Genomic DNA, 15,362 nt, shown 5'->3' on the forward strand with positions numbered 1-15,362 from the left:
TAATTTCAGCTAATTTGCTCCAGTCATAGCGTTAATCTGCGCCGACCTGTTGATCGTCAGTTTTCCAGACACATTTCTGTAGCCGAACCCAAACAGTATTTGCAGCAGGACCTCTCTCTGTTCTGTCAGTAGCGCCAAGCAACACAGCCACAAATTGGAATGTGGTAGAGCTCTGGGAAGGCAGCCAAGATTGAAATTAGACAATAACCTCTGCTCCCCTATACTGGTTCTCTCCTCCAGCTGCAGGCAGATCCATTTGTTTAATACAGTCAGCCCTGTAGTGTATAATAGACTGATATATGAGTCACCGCTCAGCAGTTTGTGTTTCTCAGATTTATAGAGATTGAACAACTGGTCGGTTTCTACTTACTGTAGTCTTATCAGAAAAAATACATAGAAAGGAAGGATGCATGCAGCCAGCACAGCACAGGGTTGATAGATGCAGTACACCCACGCCAGTTTACAGCTGTATCTTTACAATACATGCATGGAGAAAGACACAGGTATTTACCTAATCCATTACTAGCCTAAAGACTTTTGATTTGCGAGTAAGAAGAGAAGCATGAAAGCTTAACAGGTAATACTACAGATCCTACTGATTGTACACAATGAATTTGCTGGTGGAATAATTTGTTGGTACATCAGATCTATTTACATAAGCATTGGATGGTAGAATACTTTCATACTATCACTTTTAATCCAGGAAGCTTTTCTACCTGTGTCAAATTATAAAGGTAGCCTGGTTTATGAACATTGGTTCAACCTCCTGAGTTAAATAGAATATTCATGCAATTACTCTCAAAGAATTAGAGGATTAGTTTACAGTGAGTCCCTCAAACAGTGACTGGTACCTTTGTTTTGCAGTGTGTACAGAGGCAAAACCCGTTCTAATGAGTGTGTTAAACCAGTAATAGTGTCCAGGGAATAGAGAAATGTGTCTGTTCTGCCAGAGCAATATGAGAAGACTCCATTCTCAGCAGCTCTCAACAGGGCTGGATCCAGGTCACTGAGCCCATAGCCACCTGTCATATCTAGTACAGTAACACCACCATCACCACTACTACCACTGAAACAAACCCATTTACTGTGGTGAAAAGCTTTCCTGTATGGCGATTAAACAATGCATTATCTCAGATAATGACACCTAAAACCACAATAGCCATAGACCAGAGAGTGCAGTAAAAGTAACCCTGGTTTAAATCTGCACCTCTGATAGCATCTTGGAGCTGGAGTTACTTCAAAGCTGTCCCAAAGTAAACAGCATGTAGACATTCAAGGTTTAGATGCGAATGTAAGACAACACCACCACCAAGCTGACTTCGACTGCTCTCATGTCATTTCCTTAAAGGTCAAATGCAGCCGTTTTTATCTCAATATCAAATCATTTCTGGGTAGGCCAAAACTCCATCCACCAGAGGGAGGAGGTCAGAGACCTGGCCGTGTGGTGCCAGGACAACAACCTCTCCCTCAACGTGATCAAGACAAAGGAGATGATTGTGGACTACAGGAAAAAGAAGAGGACCGAGCACGCCCCCATTCTCATCAACAGGGCTGTAGTGGAGCAGGTTGAGAGCTTCAAGTTCCTTGGTGTCCACATCACCAACAAACTAACATGGTCCAAGCACCACAAGACAGTCGTGAAGAGGGCACAACAAAACCTATTCCCCCTAAGGAGACTGAAAAGATTTGGCATGGGTCCTCAGATCCTCAAAAGGTTCTACAGCTGCACCATCGAGAGCATCCTGACTGGTTGCATCACTGCCTGGTATGGCAACTGCTCGGCCTCCGACCGCAAGGCACTACAGAGGGTAGTGCGTACGGCCCAGTACATCACTGGGGCCAAGCTTCCTGCCATCCAGGACCTCTATACCAGGCAGTGTTAGAGGAAGGCCCTAAAAATTGTCAAAGACTCCAGCCACCCTAGTCATAGACTGTTCTCTCTGCTACCGCACGGCAAGCGGTACCGGAGCGCCAAGTCTAGGTCCAAGAGGCTTCTAAACAGCTTCTACCCCTAAGCCATAAGACTCCTGAACATCTAATCAAATGGCTACCCAGACTATTTGCATAGCCCCCCCCCCCCTTTTACGCTGCTGTTACTCTCTGTTTATTATCACTTTAATAACTCTACCTACATGTACATATTACCTCAATTACCTCGACTAACTGGTGCCCCCGCACATTGACTCGGTACCGGTATCCCCTGTATATAGCTGCTGCTCTTTAATTATTTGTTACTTTTATTTCATTTTTTTTTTAGGTATTCTTTCTTAAAACTGCATTGTTGATTAAGGGCTTACTGCATTGTTGGTTAAGGGCTTGTAAGTAAGCATTTCACTGTAACGTCTACACCTGTTGTATTCGGCGCATGTGACAAATACAATTTGATTTGATTTGATTAAGTACCTTACTGTGATTGTTTTAAATTTAAATGGTAAAAAACTGAAAACTAGCTGTTATTGGCAGAGAGGTTTGGAACTCTCTTTCTTATTGGTCTATTAATTAATTTACCACCTGGTGATGTCACCAAGCAGGCTAAAACTCCATCCACCACAACAGGTTGAAATTTCAGGCGGTCTTTTCAAACAGCTCTTACACTAAAAGGGCATTAACATAATTTTCACAATTTCACAGTATTATTCCAACCTCATAGTGTGGAAATACTGTATATACACTATATATACAAAAGTATGTGGACACCCCTTCAAATTATTGGATTTGGCTATTTCAGCCACACCCGTTGCTGACGGGTGTATAAAATCGAGCACACAGCCATGCAATCTCCATAGACAAACATTGGCAGTAGAATGGCCTTACTGAAGAGCTCAGTGACTTTCAAGGTGGCCCCGTCATAGGATGCCACCATTCCAACAAGTCATGTCGTCAAATTTCTGCCCTGCTAGAGCAGCCCCGGTCAACTGGAGGTGCTGTTATTGCAGCCGCATAACAAGCCTAAGATCACCATGCCCAATGCCAAGCGGTGTAAAGCTGGCCGCCATTGGACTCAGTGAAAACGCATTCTCTGGAGTGATGAATCACGCTTCACCATCTGGCAGTCCGACGGACAAATCTGGGTTTGGTGGATGCCAGGAGAACGCTACCTGCCCCAATGCATAGTGCCAACTGTACAGGTTGGTGGAGGAGGAATAATGGTCTGGGGCTGTTTTTCATGGTTTGGGCTAGGCCCCTGAGTTGTAGTGAAGGGAAATCTTAACGCTACAGCATACAATGACATTCTAGACGATTCTGTGCTTCCAACTTTGTGGCAACTGTTTGGGGAAGGCCCTTTCCAGTTTCAGCATGACAATGCTCCGTGCTCAAAGCGAGGTCCATATAGAAATGGTTTGTCGAGATTGATGTGGAAGAACTTGACTGGCCTGCACAGAGCCCTGACCTCAACCCCATCGAACACCTTTGGGATGAATTGGAATGCCAACTGCGAGCCAGGCCTAATCGCTCAACATCAGTGCCCGACCTCACTAATGCTCTTATGGCTGAATGGAAGCAAGTCCCTGCAGCAATGTTCCAACATCTAGTGGAAAGCCTTCTCAGAAGAGTGGAGGCTGTTATAGCAGCAAAGGGGGGACCAACTCCATATTAATGCCATGATTTTGGAATGAGATGTTTGACGAGCAGGTGTCCACATACCTTTGGTCATGTAGTGTATTTAAAACACAGGGAAATCACATTTTTGACGGCACTGGGCCTTTCATAACTTGTGTGTCTGTGTCTGTGCTGCTAACAGCAGACATTGTGGGAAAGCTTCCCCATGTTTCTGAGGCCATATACTCCTCTCCTCAGCCCTAAGCCCCTTGTGGCCGCGGGCCAATGGCTAGATCAAAGATGAAACCCCTAATTCAGCTACTGCTTTCTGTTAGGATTTGCTCTGGAGAGTTTGGACCAGACCAGACTCAGTGGTAAGTGGAGAAGAGGAGAGCGTGGTACATCTACATAGTATGTAGACTAGCTGGATTGGACCCAGGCTAAGGACACAAGTCCATGTAGGCCTAGTGCTAGAACAGATGCTTTTGGTCATTATTCTGTTGATATCAACTACAGTTTTGAGGTTTTGGCATGTATCTATCACAGATCCAGTGAATTTCTGACATACTTTGTGAATTGTTTTGATTGTAATGGAAGTAGCTTTGCGTCATCATAATTCCAAACATGTGGTTGGTTGATACAGCCTATTTATCCACATATTCCATATTCCTGAAACAGATCAAGCATGGTTTGAGTTGTAGGGAAAATGTTTGCCCAACAGTGAATATGTGACACAGGAGTAATAACAAGACAAATGTAGCTACCTTTAGCACTGGCCGTCATACGGAACCAAACCACAACTCTCCTCGGCCTAGTGTTTGTTCTGTTCGCTCTGCAGAGAACGTGACAAAAGATGTCTGCGTCGCTAACCTCAGACTTTTACTTACAGTCTGTCTCTCAACACTATGAAAACAAGCTGGCCCAGAGAAGAAACATTAAAGCAAAGCACACTATAAAATCATTCAATCTCATTTCCTTTATTTTCTTAATTTACCACTTCAGTTTGTTTCCAAGTGTAGCTGATGTTTCTTAAGCCAGGAACAAGAAAGCAGTAATGTTCTTAGTTATGCTGTGTACTGTAACATAGTACCTGGGAGGCCCTACTTAGGTTTAACTCCCGTCCCAAATAGACACATCTATATTAGGCGCTCTCACATTTCAGAGAGAGCCCCCTTGGCACTGTATCTTTCATATACGTTAAAGTGAGCGTACACAAAATCTTTATGCCCATGAAGTCTTTCTGAGGGCACCTGCACCTGAGACCTGAAACTCAATTTTACTGATACACTCAACTCCACGAGGTTGCTTCCCAAATGGGACCCTATCCCCTACATAATGCACTACTTTTGACCAGGGCCCATAGGGTTCTGGTCAAAAGTACTGCTATATAGGTAATAGGGTGCTATTTGGGACACAAGACATCAAACACTGGTAGAGTATAAGTGAACAGTGAACATGTGGTATTTTATAGCCATGTTGATTTCTCAGCATGGGGTTAAACAATTCCATCAGGTCTGGTCCAGATTTATTAAAGCAAACATGGCAGACTGACGACACAATGGGCATGTTCCAAATAGCACCTATTTCCTATGTAGTGCACTACATTTGACCAGAGCCCTATGGAATAGTATGCTATTTGGGATGTAACCAATGCAGGAGGACAGGCTGTTAAAGAGAGAGACAATCAGGACACAGACTGAATAAAACTGTCATCTGTTAGATCCAGACTTATGATAACACCATGCCTTTCTCTCTCAGACCTGTTCTACTGCACCGTTTTAATCTAGTGAGGGGTGAGGGATAGGCTTGAATGGTATACCGTATATACTGTATACCGGGGTATTTGGAAATAGCCACAGGATGGTTTTTCAATACCGTCAATACCATTGAAACATTTTTTAATACATTTGAATATTTGTAGATACTTTTTAATTAAATACCTACAGTCAACTTGTGCAATACGTTAGGAGATAAAGAAGATCGCGTTCTTCATTTCACCTGTCACATAATTTTTCATTATAGTCCCCAGTCACGTGGTGATTGTTTACAAGCACACAACGACCAGAGACTAGAGCTCACTGTTTTGCAGCATGCGCCAGGTGATCAAGTTACAGAATGGAATTCACAACTAAATGTTTGGCAGCTAGATATCATATAACTATTAAGTTAACTGTCTAAAATGTTCTAAATGCTCTGCAGTTGTGCTAATTTAGTAACTAGTTAGCGATCTAGCTAAGTGGTTAGCTTCTTCCAAAATCAAGCTAAGATTGGTAACAGCAGAGAATCCCCTCCTGGAGCCTTACTGTCTAATTTTTGTTTTGTGCGTGCAACAAACTGTGAGTAGCATTTTTTGGGATGTCTGTCCTGCAAATAAGAGAGACTGTATAAAATATTCGCAATACGCCCATTAGCATTTAGTTAGCATACTCTATGGGATGTTACATGTACTTGTTAGCATTGCTAACCTTTGGATTACAGAGACTCAGTGAGGATTGAAATAGTGCCCCTTGTGTTCATTGCCGGTATTACTGAATATTCTGGGATGTCACATGGTCAGTATGAAGGTATGAAAATCTGGATAATGCCCAAGGATAGTGAGAGAGAGAGAGAGAGAGAGAGAGAGAGAGAGAGAGAGAGAGAGAGAGAGAGAGAGAGAGAGAGAGAGAGAGAGAGAGAGAGAGAGAGAGAGAGAGAGATTAATGTTACTTCTTGTGTAGTCCTGGACCAGCAGTCAGTTCTTATGGGAGGGAACGGTCTGTGCTGTGCTGTGGGAGTAATGATTTTAGCTTTAAACTGAATTACCGATCGATTCTTCCTGCAGATCAGAACACAGCTTGTGAGCTGACTGTGTGGACACGCTGTGCACTGGAGTCGCTTTACAAATTGACTGCTGAACACATAGGGTGAAATATATATATATCTATATGTGTCAGCTTGGCACTGCATGTATGGGGGCATGCTGGGCGTGAATAGCCCCTATAATCACAGGAGGGTCCAGCTGCAGACTGTTTACGCTGAATTGGGTGGTAAATGAGCGTGTATTTGGTGAGGAGGACCCAGGGAATCAGAGATTGGTGTTTACCCAAGCTGCAACTGGCCTGGTAGAGGTTGGGCGGAAAGGAAAGTGTTCCGTTTGTGTTGCTAGTCTTGGTCTCCTCCCCTTCTGCTAAATGAAAGGCCCAAAGCTACAGTAGCTGGCATCTTAATGGAAATATTAAAAGAAAAAAAACAACAGAGCAAATTACTTGTGTTTATACTCTGGACTGAACTGGAGGCGTAGTGTAGTTGCAAGTTGACTGGTGTTTTATCCTTCTTACAGAAAGATGACTGGACTGGAGAACACATTAGCACAAGCATCATGTTCTGGAGAACAGAGGCTAGGCTATGCTGTGATTACTGAGCTCATAGCTGAACTGTACAATTGCTTGTCAGCAGCTGGTATGTTTCTGGCAAATGTCTGCTCTTGATTGAATTCGTTTTTGGTGTTTCTGTGAGGAGGAGGGAGGAGGAACACGGCCAAGGTGCTTACCTACTGTCAAGCGGGGACTGATACTGTGGCTTTGGATGTTATTGTGTAACCTAAGTAGCCTGTATTCTGCTCAGTCTGTGTCTCGTCCATCACAGAGTAAACATTGTTTTATTTATTCTCATTCTTCTCTGGATATTTGTGACATGGCCAATCACTTATTGTGAGGTCATTTCACTTTGATTTATTCATGAGAGTCACCTTTGGAACTGTCTAAAGTGCAGATGGAAAAGGAAGATATCATTCTAGACCCTTTGTATTCAATTTAGTATGGAATTTTACAGTCCATGACTTAAGCGGAAAGAATTACTTGATTTATTCTTAGAAAATTATGTTTTCGATGTCTTTGCTCTCTGTTCATGCTCTTGTGAATCTGGACTGTATGGTGACCAGACCAGCACAACAGTCCAAGCTGACAATACCACACAGTTATCTTATTGTATATCTTATTTATGAGCATCATCATATGACAGTTGGCCAACAGAGGCTCTCAAGGCATAATTGTGGGTTTAACTTGTCCTTCCCATGTTTACTGATAGGATCAGTTTGGTTCCTACCTCATACTGGGGGTTAGATGGGGTCATACTGGTGTAATATTGTGTTTGCCCTGGGGTTGAAATAATAGTGTTTGGTATAATAGCTGCCAACAGCTTATTTCCCATCTGACATATTTTCATACGAATATTCTTGAACTATGGTTATAAGATCCTGGCAGGTTGGAAATCTAGTATTGAAATGACACTGGTATCAGTCATACAATGGCTTTACGAGGGGTATCAAATGTACCTGCTTGTGGATAGACTCTTGGCAGAATATCCGTTTGTAAATATATAAGCATACAGGAAAATGTGAAGTAAAAGATCCTAATACAAGTTACTGGGTGGAAAGTCTTGCCAAATAAAAACAAACCGATGAACTACTATGGTATTTACAGTACATGGAGAAAGTAAATGCATCTCAGCAAATTAAGATGTGAAGAGCCACAATCTCCCCTCCTCCTCTTCCAGCTCTCACAAAAGATCATCATAGCACTATAATGTGAGAGAAGACTGCCAATGGCAAAGGATTGGGTATTCTTTCCCTCCTCACAACACAGAGAGAAATATGAATTAATCTCTTCATCTGATTCACTGTGAGGAAAGCTTAATGCTTTTCTGTCTCTCTCTATGAGTGTTTTCCCAGACAGTACGGCCTTTACAGTCTTTTCACGGCAGGATCAGGATCATGTAAGCTCTTTAATTCTCTCTTCTCTGAAACATTTATTGAAGAAAGAAATGTGCTGCTGGTGCAGATAGAGAAGAAGTGGCTGGGAGTGAAAACACTAGGTAGATGGCCAGTCAATCAGTGGGTTTGCTCTGTCGTTCTCACACCGTCGAGGCTCGTGTTACACAGAGCTCCTTTGGCCATGGATCCACTCTATTAATAAAAGCCTCCTATCCCAAGGCTATTTTAAAGCTATACTCTACTGCTACTTGTTCCCCTCTGCCAGATAGAGCCTTTAGGAGATAGAGAGAGAGAATGAGAGAGAAAGTGAGATTGGGAGAGGGAAAGAGAGACATCACTTGTTTTTCCAAATATGCTGAGCTTGGAGCTTGGATGTGCAGGGCTGGCTAATGCTTTGTCACAGCTTTGTCTGGCCTGTTGCTGCTGTGCTCTTATGTTCCTACAGATCTTTCACCCCAGTTCCCTGGTTCCTGTAAGAACACCCCATGATAACATTTCTGTAACATTTACCCTGTCATGTTCGAGTGATAATACCCCAGACAATCATAGTTCCAGCAGTGGCAGATTTCACTGCTGCCAAAAAGCTTGCGTGGAACATAGCGTGGTTTGGTTTTGCTCTAACGAGGGCTGTAGCAGGCAGAATTTGTTCATCCATCCTGCTCATCTCATCATTTTAATTACAGAGCGCTCATTGTCTGCTCTGACCCATTTTAGTGCAGGCTCTGCCGTCAGCTGCACAGTCCTTCCAATCACACTTAATTTCATCTGGCATTTGACTCAATCAGGGCCGGCCGTGAAACATGAACATTAAACGCCGGCGTTCCACCAAAATGAATTGGGAGCAACAATATAACAATAACAAGATCCGCTCATGTTGCTACTCGTTGTCCACTGAGGCCGTGGCCAAGCGACTGGCACGGTAGGGTAGAGCTCTTAATGGTCAAGATTGATACTGGTGGCTGGGGACTATTTCCAATGGTGTTGGTGAGAGACTAAAAATGTGTCCCAAATGGCACCCTATTCCTTTTATAGTGCACTGCTCGTGACCAGGGCCCATATGGTTTTGATCAAAAGTAGTGCACTACATAGGGCATAGGGTGCCATTTGGGATAAAGTATAATTCTCAGAGGAGAGTTGGACCTGTACCCAATGGGCCCTCGAACTGGAAGCACAATAAAACACACCTCATGGAAATAAGCAGTCTTCCTAAAGAGTTTCACACTAATAATTAATGGCCTTTCCTTGTTGCAGTGTTTTCTCTGAAGCTATTTACTGGAACTCAGGCCAGCATCAATTGTTGTTGGTTGTTATCCTATTGTCTCACCTTAGAGCGTGGTATTTGTATTTACATGGATTTGTTCTCTGATATAATAATAATAATATAATATGCCATTTAGCAGACGCTTTTATCCAAAGCGACTTACAGTCATGCGTGCATACATTTTTGTGTATGGGTGGTCCCGGGGATTGAACCCACTACCTTGGCGTTACAAGCGCCGTGCTCTACCAGCTGAGCTACAGAGGACCACGATATGTACATTACCGGTCAAAAGTTTTAGAACACCTACTCATTCAAGGGTTTTTCTTTATCTACATTTATCTTCTTTACTATTTTCTACATTTTAGAATAATGGTGAAGACATCAAAACTATTAAATAACACATATGGAATCATGTAGTAACCAAAAAAGTGTTAAACAAATCAAAATATATTTTATATTTGAGATTCTTCAAATAGCCACCCTTTGCCTTGATGACAGCTTTGCACACTCTTGGCATTCTCTCAACCAGCTTCACATGGAATGCTTTTCCAACAGTCTTGAAGGAGTTCAATATGCTGAGCACTTGTTGGCTGCTTTTCCTTCACTCAGCGGTCCCACTCTGCGGTCCCAAACCATCTCAATTTGGTTGAGGTCGGGGGATTATGGAGGCCAGGTCATCTGATCCAGCACTCCATCACTCTCCTTCTTGGTAAAATAGCCCTTACACAGCCTGGAAGTGTGTTGGGTTATTGTCCTGTTGAAAAACAAATGATAGTCCCACTAAGGCCAAACCAGATGGGATGGCGTATCGCTGCAGAAAGCTGTGGTAGGCATGCTGGTTAAGTGAGCTCATCCGTTCACCCACATCGTGTCTCACAAATACACGGCGGTTGGAACCAAAAATCTCAAATTTGGACTCCAGACAAAAGGACACATTTCCACCGGTCTAATGTCCATTGCTCATGTTTCTTGGCCCAATCAAGTCTCTTCTTCTTATTGGTGTCCTTTAGTAGTGGTTTCTTTGCAGCAATTCGACCATGAAGGCCTGATTCACACAGTCTCCTCTGACCAGTTGATGTTGAGATGTGTCTGTTACTTGAACTCTGTGAAGCATTTATTTGGGCTGCAATTTCTGAGGCTGGTAACTCTAATGAACTGATCCTCTGCAGCAGAGGTAACTCTGGGTCTTCCATTCCTGTGGCAGTCCTCATGAGAGCCAGTTTCATCATAGCGACTGCACTTGAAGAAACGTTCAAAGTTCTTGAAGTGTTCCGTACTGACTGACCTTCATGTCTTAAAGTAATGATGGACTGTCGTTTCTCTTTGCTTATTTGAGCTGTTCTTGCCATAATATGGACTTTGTCTTTTACCAAATAGGACTATATTCTGTATACCCCCCTACCTTGTCACAACACACACAAAGGTTGGCTATTTGAAGAATCTCAAATATAAAATATATTTTGATTTGTTTAACACTTTTTTGGTTACTACATGATTCCATATGTGTTATTTCATAGTTTTGATGTCTTCACTATTATTCTACAATGTAGAAAATAGTAAAAATAAAGAAAAACCTTTGAATGAGTAGGTGTTCTAAAACCTTTGACCGGTAGTGTACATACAGTATTATTGAGGTATAGGTTCACCATGTGTTGGGAGCACACACCACAGAGGCGGTAGGTTACATATATAGGATCTTAATTTGACCTGTGTTGTTGCAGCAAAATAATCTTGCTGCAACAGGATTTTAATGTCTAGTCCATAATGTTGCTTGATCGGTGGTTAGGCTATTAGCGTGTCAAAATGAGACTACATGAAAAGTGGAATACTGTTAATATAACTGCGTGTTAGTGCGTGTTTTCAGTGAATTCATGTAGATCATGAAGCTCATCTGCATATTCTGCGGCACAGAAAACTATTCAGCAACAAAATAATGATCAAATTAAGATCCTACATCTGTATATTGCAGATAGTAATTGCATTGGGAAATGGTTGGATGTTGATGATGTTAATGAATAACTATACACTGACAACCAACCCACTCAAACCTGCCTGCATGCTCTGGGATGACATAGCCTACCTCCGCATCAGTTCTTGCCATTAGAGAGCCCACAATAACAACAAAATGATGTATTCACATCCTTAGATCCTTATGTTCCCGCTCCATTTTCCCAGAATGTTCAGAGAGTTCTCTTGGTTCCAGAGCTATTGTTTATTCACCCCCTAATGTCTCACTCTCCAGAATAAACCCAGGGGGGTTAGGAACAGAGGTAGCACTGCACAAAACCCTTCTATCTCTCCCCACATTAACACAATGTTGCCTGTGTTTCAACAGAGAGGGATATCTCTGAGACTTCAATTTGTAATCTAAAAGAAGAAGGGGACAGTCTAACACTTCACAGATAAGCCCAGGCTGCGTTGAGGTTAATTACTTGCCGAGTGCAGCTCAGAATGCCAGACGTGTGTGTGTGTGTGTGTGTGTGTGTGTGCTTCTCAGAATGCCTGATGTACCCTGGCCATGTCAGGTCTGAAAGTACAGAGGGGGAAGGGAGGACCACTCCTTATCGACAGATATTCCACAGTTGAGGTTATCTCCAACTCTCTGTGGCGTGTGTGTGTGTGTGTGTGTGTGTGTGTTTGAACCCTAGTGCTCAGCTCAGATGCAGTTCAGTGGGACAGCTCCAGGTAAAGAGGTCTGCAAACGGGTTGTGTTGAGTGTATCAAACCACCTGCTTTGCCAACTGCTAGTGGGGCTTGTGGCTTCCCTTCTCATTGGTGCATTACACTGTTAACATTGCTGCTGATTCTACACACTCTCTCTCCAAGGCATAGGCTAATTAATGGATACCATTCGCAGTTGATTAGCCGCAGTTCTTTCGGTAATTACATTCGCATACTAACCACTCACAAGAAAACCAGGGGAGAAAAAACAAAGGACTGGAAAATAAATTGATGCACTTCTCCTCTCGCTCTGATCTTAATTTGTTTCCACTATTGTTTGGCTTCCGCTAAAGATAAGAAAATTTGAGTTGTTCCGCATTCATAATGTTTCACTAGAATTACTTTGTAATAAATACACAAAAGGCAATTATTCCAGTGCTTTGTGCGAATGGGGAAAGTGTCTCACGGAGGTAGGACACATGAAGACACAACCCTCTTCCCCTCTTCCTCCCTGCCCTGTGTAGGCTGGGGTTTGTGGGGCTTGTGCTGCTGCTGTAGCCTGGTCACAGAGAGGTGCATTGTGCTCCAGGGCCCAGCTGCTAGTGCATAATTCTTCATTCTGTGTCCCATTGTTCCTACCTGTCAGCACGCTTGTGTCTCAGAAGAAAGGAAGTGGCAGCCATTTTGCTAGGAGGGCCTTGTGTGTGGGTTCAAGGGGCGCGTCATGAACGCAAAACACAGCGCTGTTGCTATTTTTTAACTAAACTAAACTAAAGGACACATTTTTTAATAGCTCATCTAGCTACACTTACCCCTCCACTCATGTTTGCCTTTCACCAATCCAAAAAAACACAACCGCTCCATGTCCTGGTACTCTCCCACCATCTTGTTTTTGTTCCTTGGCAGCGTCCTCCTCCCTTGGGTTACTTGAAGTTAATAACCTGCCAGAGCATCTTGATACTTTGCTTTGTGATGCAAACCCATGCTTAATTACCATCCCATAAGGCATGAATAGCCGGCCCAGATTTTCATTACCTTGCAGTGAATTGGCTACAGCCTCTCGAAAGACATCTTTCTACTACGTGACAATAGAGCAGAAATTACTCACCCAAGCAGAAACAACTAGGAGTAAACTCAACACGTAAATGTGAAAAACTTAAACGCAAGTGACACTAATCGAATGGATCTGTGAAAGGAAATATCTATGTGACACTGATTTGACATCATCTTGGTACGAAGCCAGAGGTATAATGATGATCTGTTCTCTTCTTTTGCAGTTTGCCAACAACAACAACTACATGAACATGGCAGATGTCGCTGGTGGTGGTGATGTAAGTATCCCTTCTCCACATTCTGATCCCTTCTCCACGTTCTGATCATGTCAAGGCCAATAATGGAGATGTAGGGAAGTCAATGTGGTCCTCTGTATCTCAATTGGTAGAGCATGGCGCTTGTAACGCCAGGGTAGTGGGTTCGATCCCCGGGACCACCCATACGTAAAAATGTATGCACACATGACTGTAAGTCGCTTTGGATAAAAGCGTCTGCTAAATGGCATATTATTATTATTATTAATGAATCAGATGTCAAAGATAACAACTACTATTTGTCCGACAGTGGACTGACATACAGTACAAGTTATAGTCAATTATAGGCTACAATTGTTTTTAACATCGAGTAAGGCTCTGTTGTATTGCTGTTAAATTGCTTCATACTGACGCAAGACCCTGCATAGATCGATAGTAAGATTAGTCAAGTTCAATATAGAGCAGTCTCTTCTGAAAGCCTTGTGATGTGTCTAGCTTGATAGCACTCAGCAAGCCAAGGTGACGTGTCAGAAAGGTAGGGATGTAAACAGCTGTTTTCCCTCGTGTTCAAAGACATGATCAAGGAGCCTGAGGAGAAACACGTGCCATCACTCACAAAACCACTCTCTGTCTTGCCTGGCAGTTCCAATGCCTTGAATGTCATGTGGCATGACTTTAGAAGTGTCTGAATGATCTGTGTATGTTATGGTAAGGACACATAGAGTAGGTTTGGGACTACTTCTGCTGAGCTGCTGAACTCACATTTCATGTCCCTCTGAGCGTTGGCGACTGAGGATTCAACAGTGTGCTAAATATACCAGTGTAGTCGACCTCCACCCTCTCTCCTGCCCTGTCATTAGGGAGAAGAGCACCAAAAATACCCATCATCCATCCACAGTAGTTCAAAACAGGGGAATCTCATACTGTTTAGTGTACCATCATGCTGTCTAAAGAGAGAGTGATCTAGCCTGCTCTCTCAACCATGTACCAAGCAACCACAGTATTGCCATAGAAAAGAGGAAAATAGATGCCTTTGTAATGTTACACATCACACGGTTGAGAAAGCTATAGTTTCTTAACTCGTTAGCTCAATGGTGATGCTACTCAGTCAAGCAGTTACAGTACAGCAGAGTCTGCACAGACTGACCCGACCACAAAGCCTTAATAGAGTCTTATAGGGAGATGTTTAATTTGCCAACACATTTGCTCAAACTGGGTGCATCCATCCTCCATGTCCAGGGGCTGCTGAGGCCAAAGAAATAGAATTACTAGAACCGTCATCCTCATGCAACTCAGTGTGCCATGGTCTAAGGGGCTTTTTTTTACTCAATCTAGTAACTCTACTTCTATGGCTGAGGCCCACTGTGGTGAGGCGAGTCGAGGCCACGCCATCACAAGCTGTTCGGAGAGCGTTCAGCCCACGCTGTGAAAGCCCAGTGTGGCTGGACTGGCTGGGTGGGGGCTGGTGGGCTGGTGGAGGAGGGCAGGAGAGTTGATAGAACAGCCAAGCAGCTCATTTGCATTTTATCAAAAGGAACAACTGTTTCCAGTGTTACGGCGCAGATGGCATTGTACTTCAGCCCACGTTTTGTGTGTGTGTATGTGTGTGTAAAGAGAGAAAGATAAAAACATGTCTGAGTGTAACCACAGACAGAGCACAGATTATTTATTTTTTGTAATGAAAAATGGATTGGAGTGTGTGAAGTATTGTTTCTTGTAACCTGAACTGAGGAGAAATTAAAGTGACTTTCCACTATGAGTTGTGTAATTTCACACTAAAATGAGATTTCTCTCCACTGTAACGCTGTATTAATCAAGTTAATGTGACAGGCCTTGGCTCTGG

The 15,362-nt window shown here is 43.1% G+C and overlaps 1 protein-coding gene across 1 annotated transcript in view; it reads left to right on the forward strand.

Annotated features, from left to right (window-relative positions):
* The window catches only part of LOC311128331 (TOX high mobility group box family member 3-like), a gene marked incomplete at its 5' end in the record, with an annotated part of 51,605 nt that overhangs the window by 16,874 nt on the left and 19,369 nt on the right, over positions 1-15,362 (forward strand). Inside the window, one exon of the mRNA XM_084160440.1 lies at positions 13,490-13,543. Coding sequence (XP_084016566.1) covers positions 13,490-13,543 — 54 coding nt within the window. The remainder of the gene's footprint in view (positions 1-13,489; positions 13,544-15,362) is intronic.

Source organism: Coregonus lavaretus, assembly GCF_964263955.1.
Source record: "Coregonus lavaretus genome assembly, chromosome: 4".
In the NCBI taxonomy this organism is placed as follows: Eukaryota; Metazoa; Chordata; class Actinopteri; order Salmoniformes; family Salmonidae; genus Coregonus; species Coregonus lavaretus.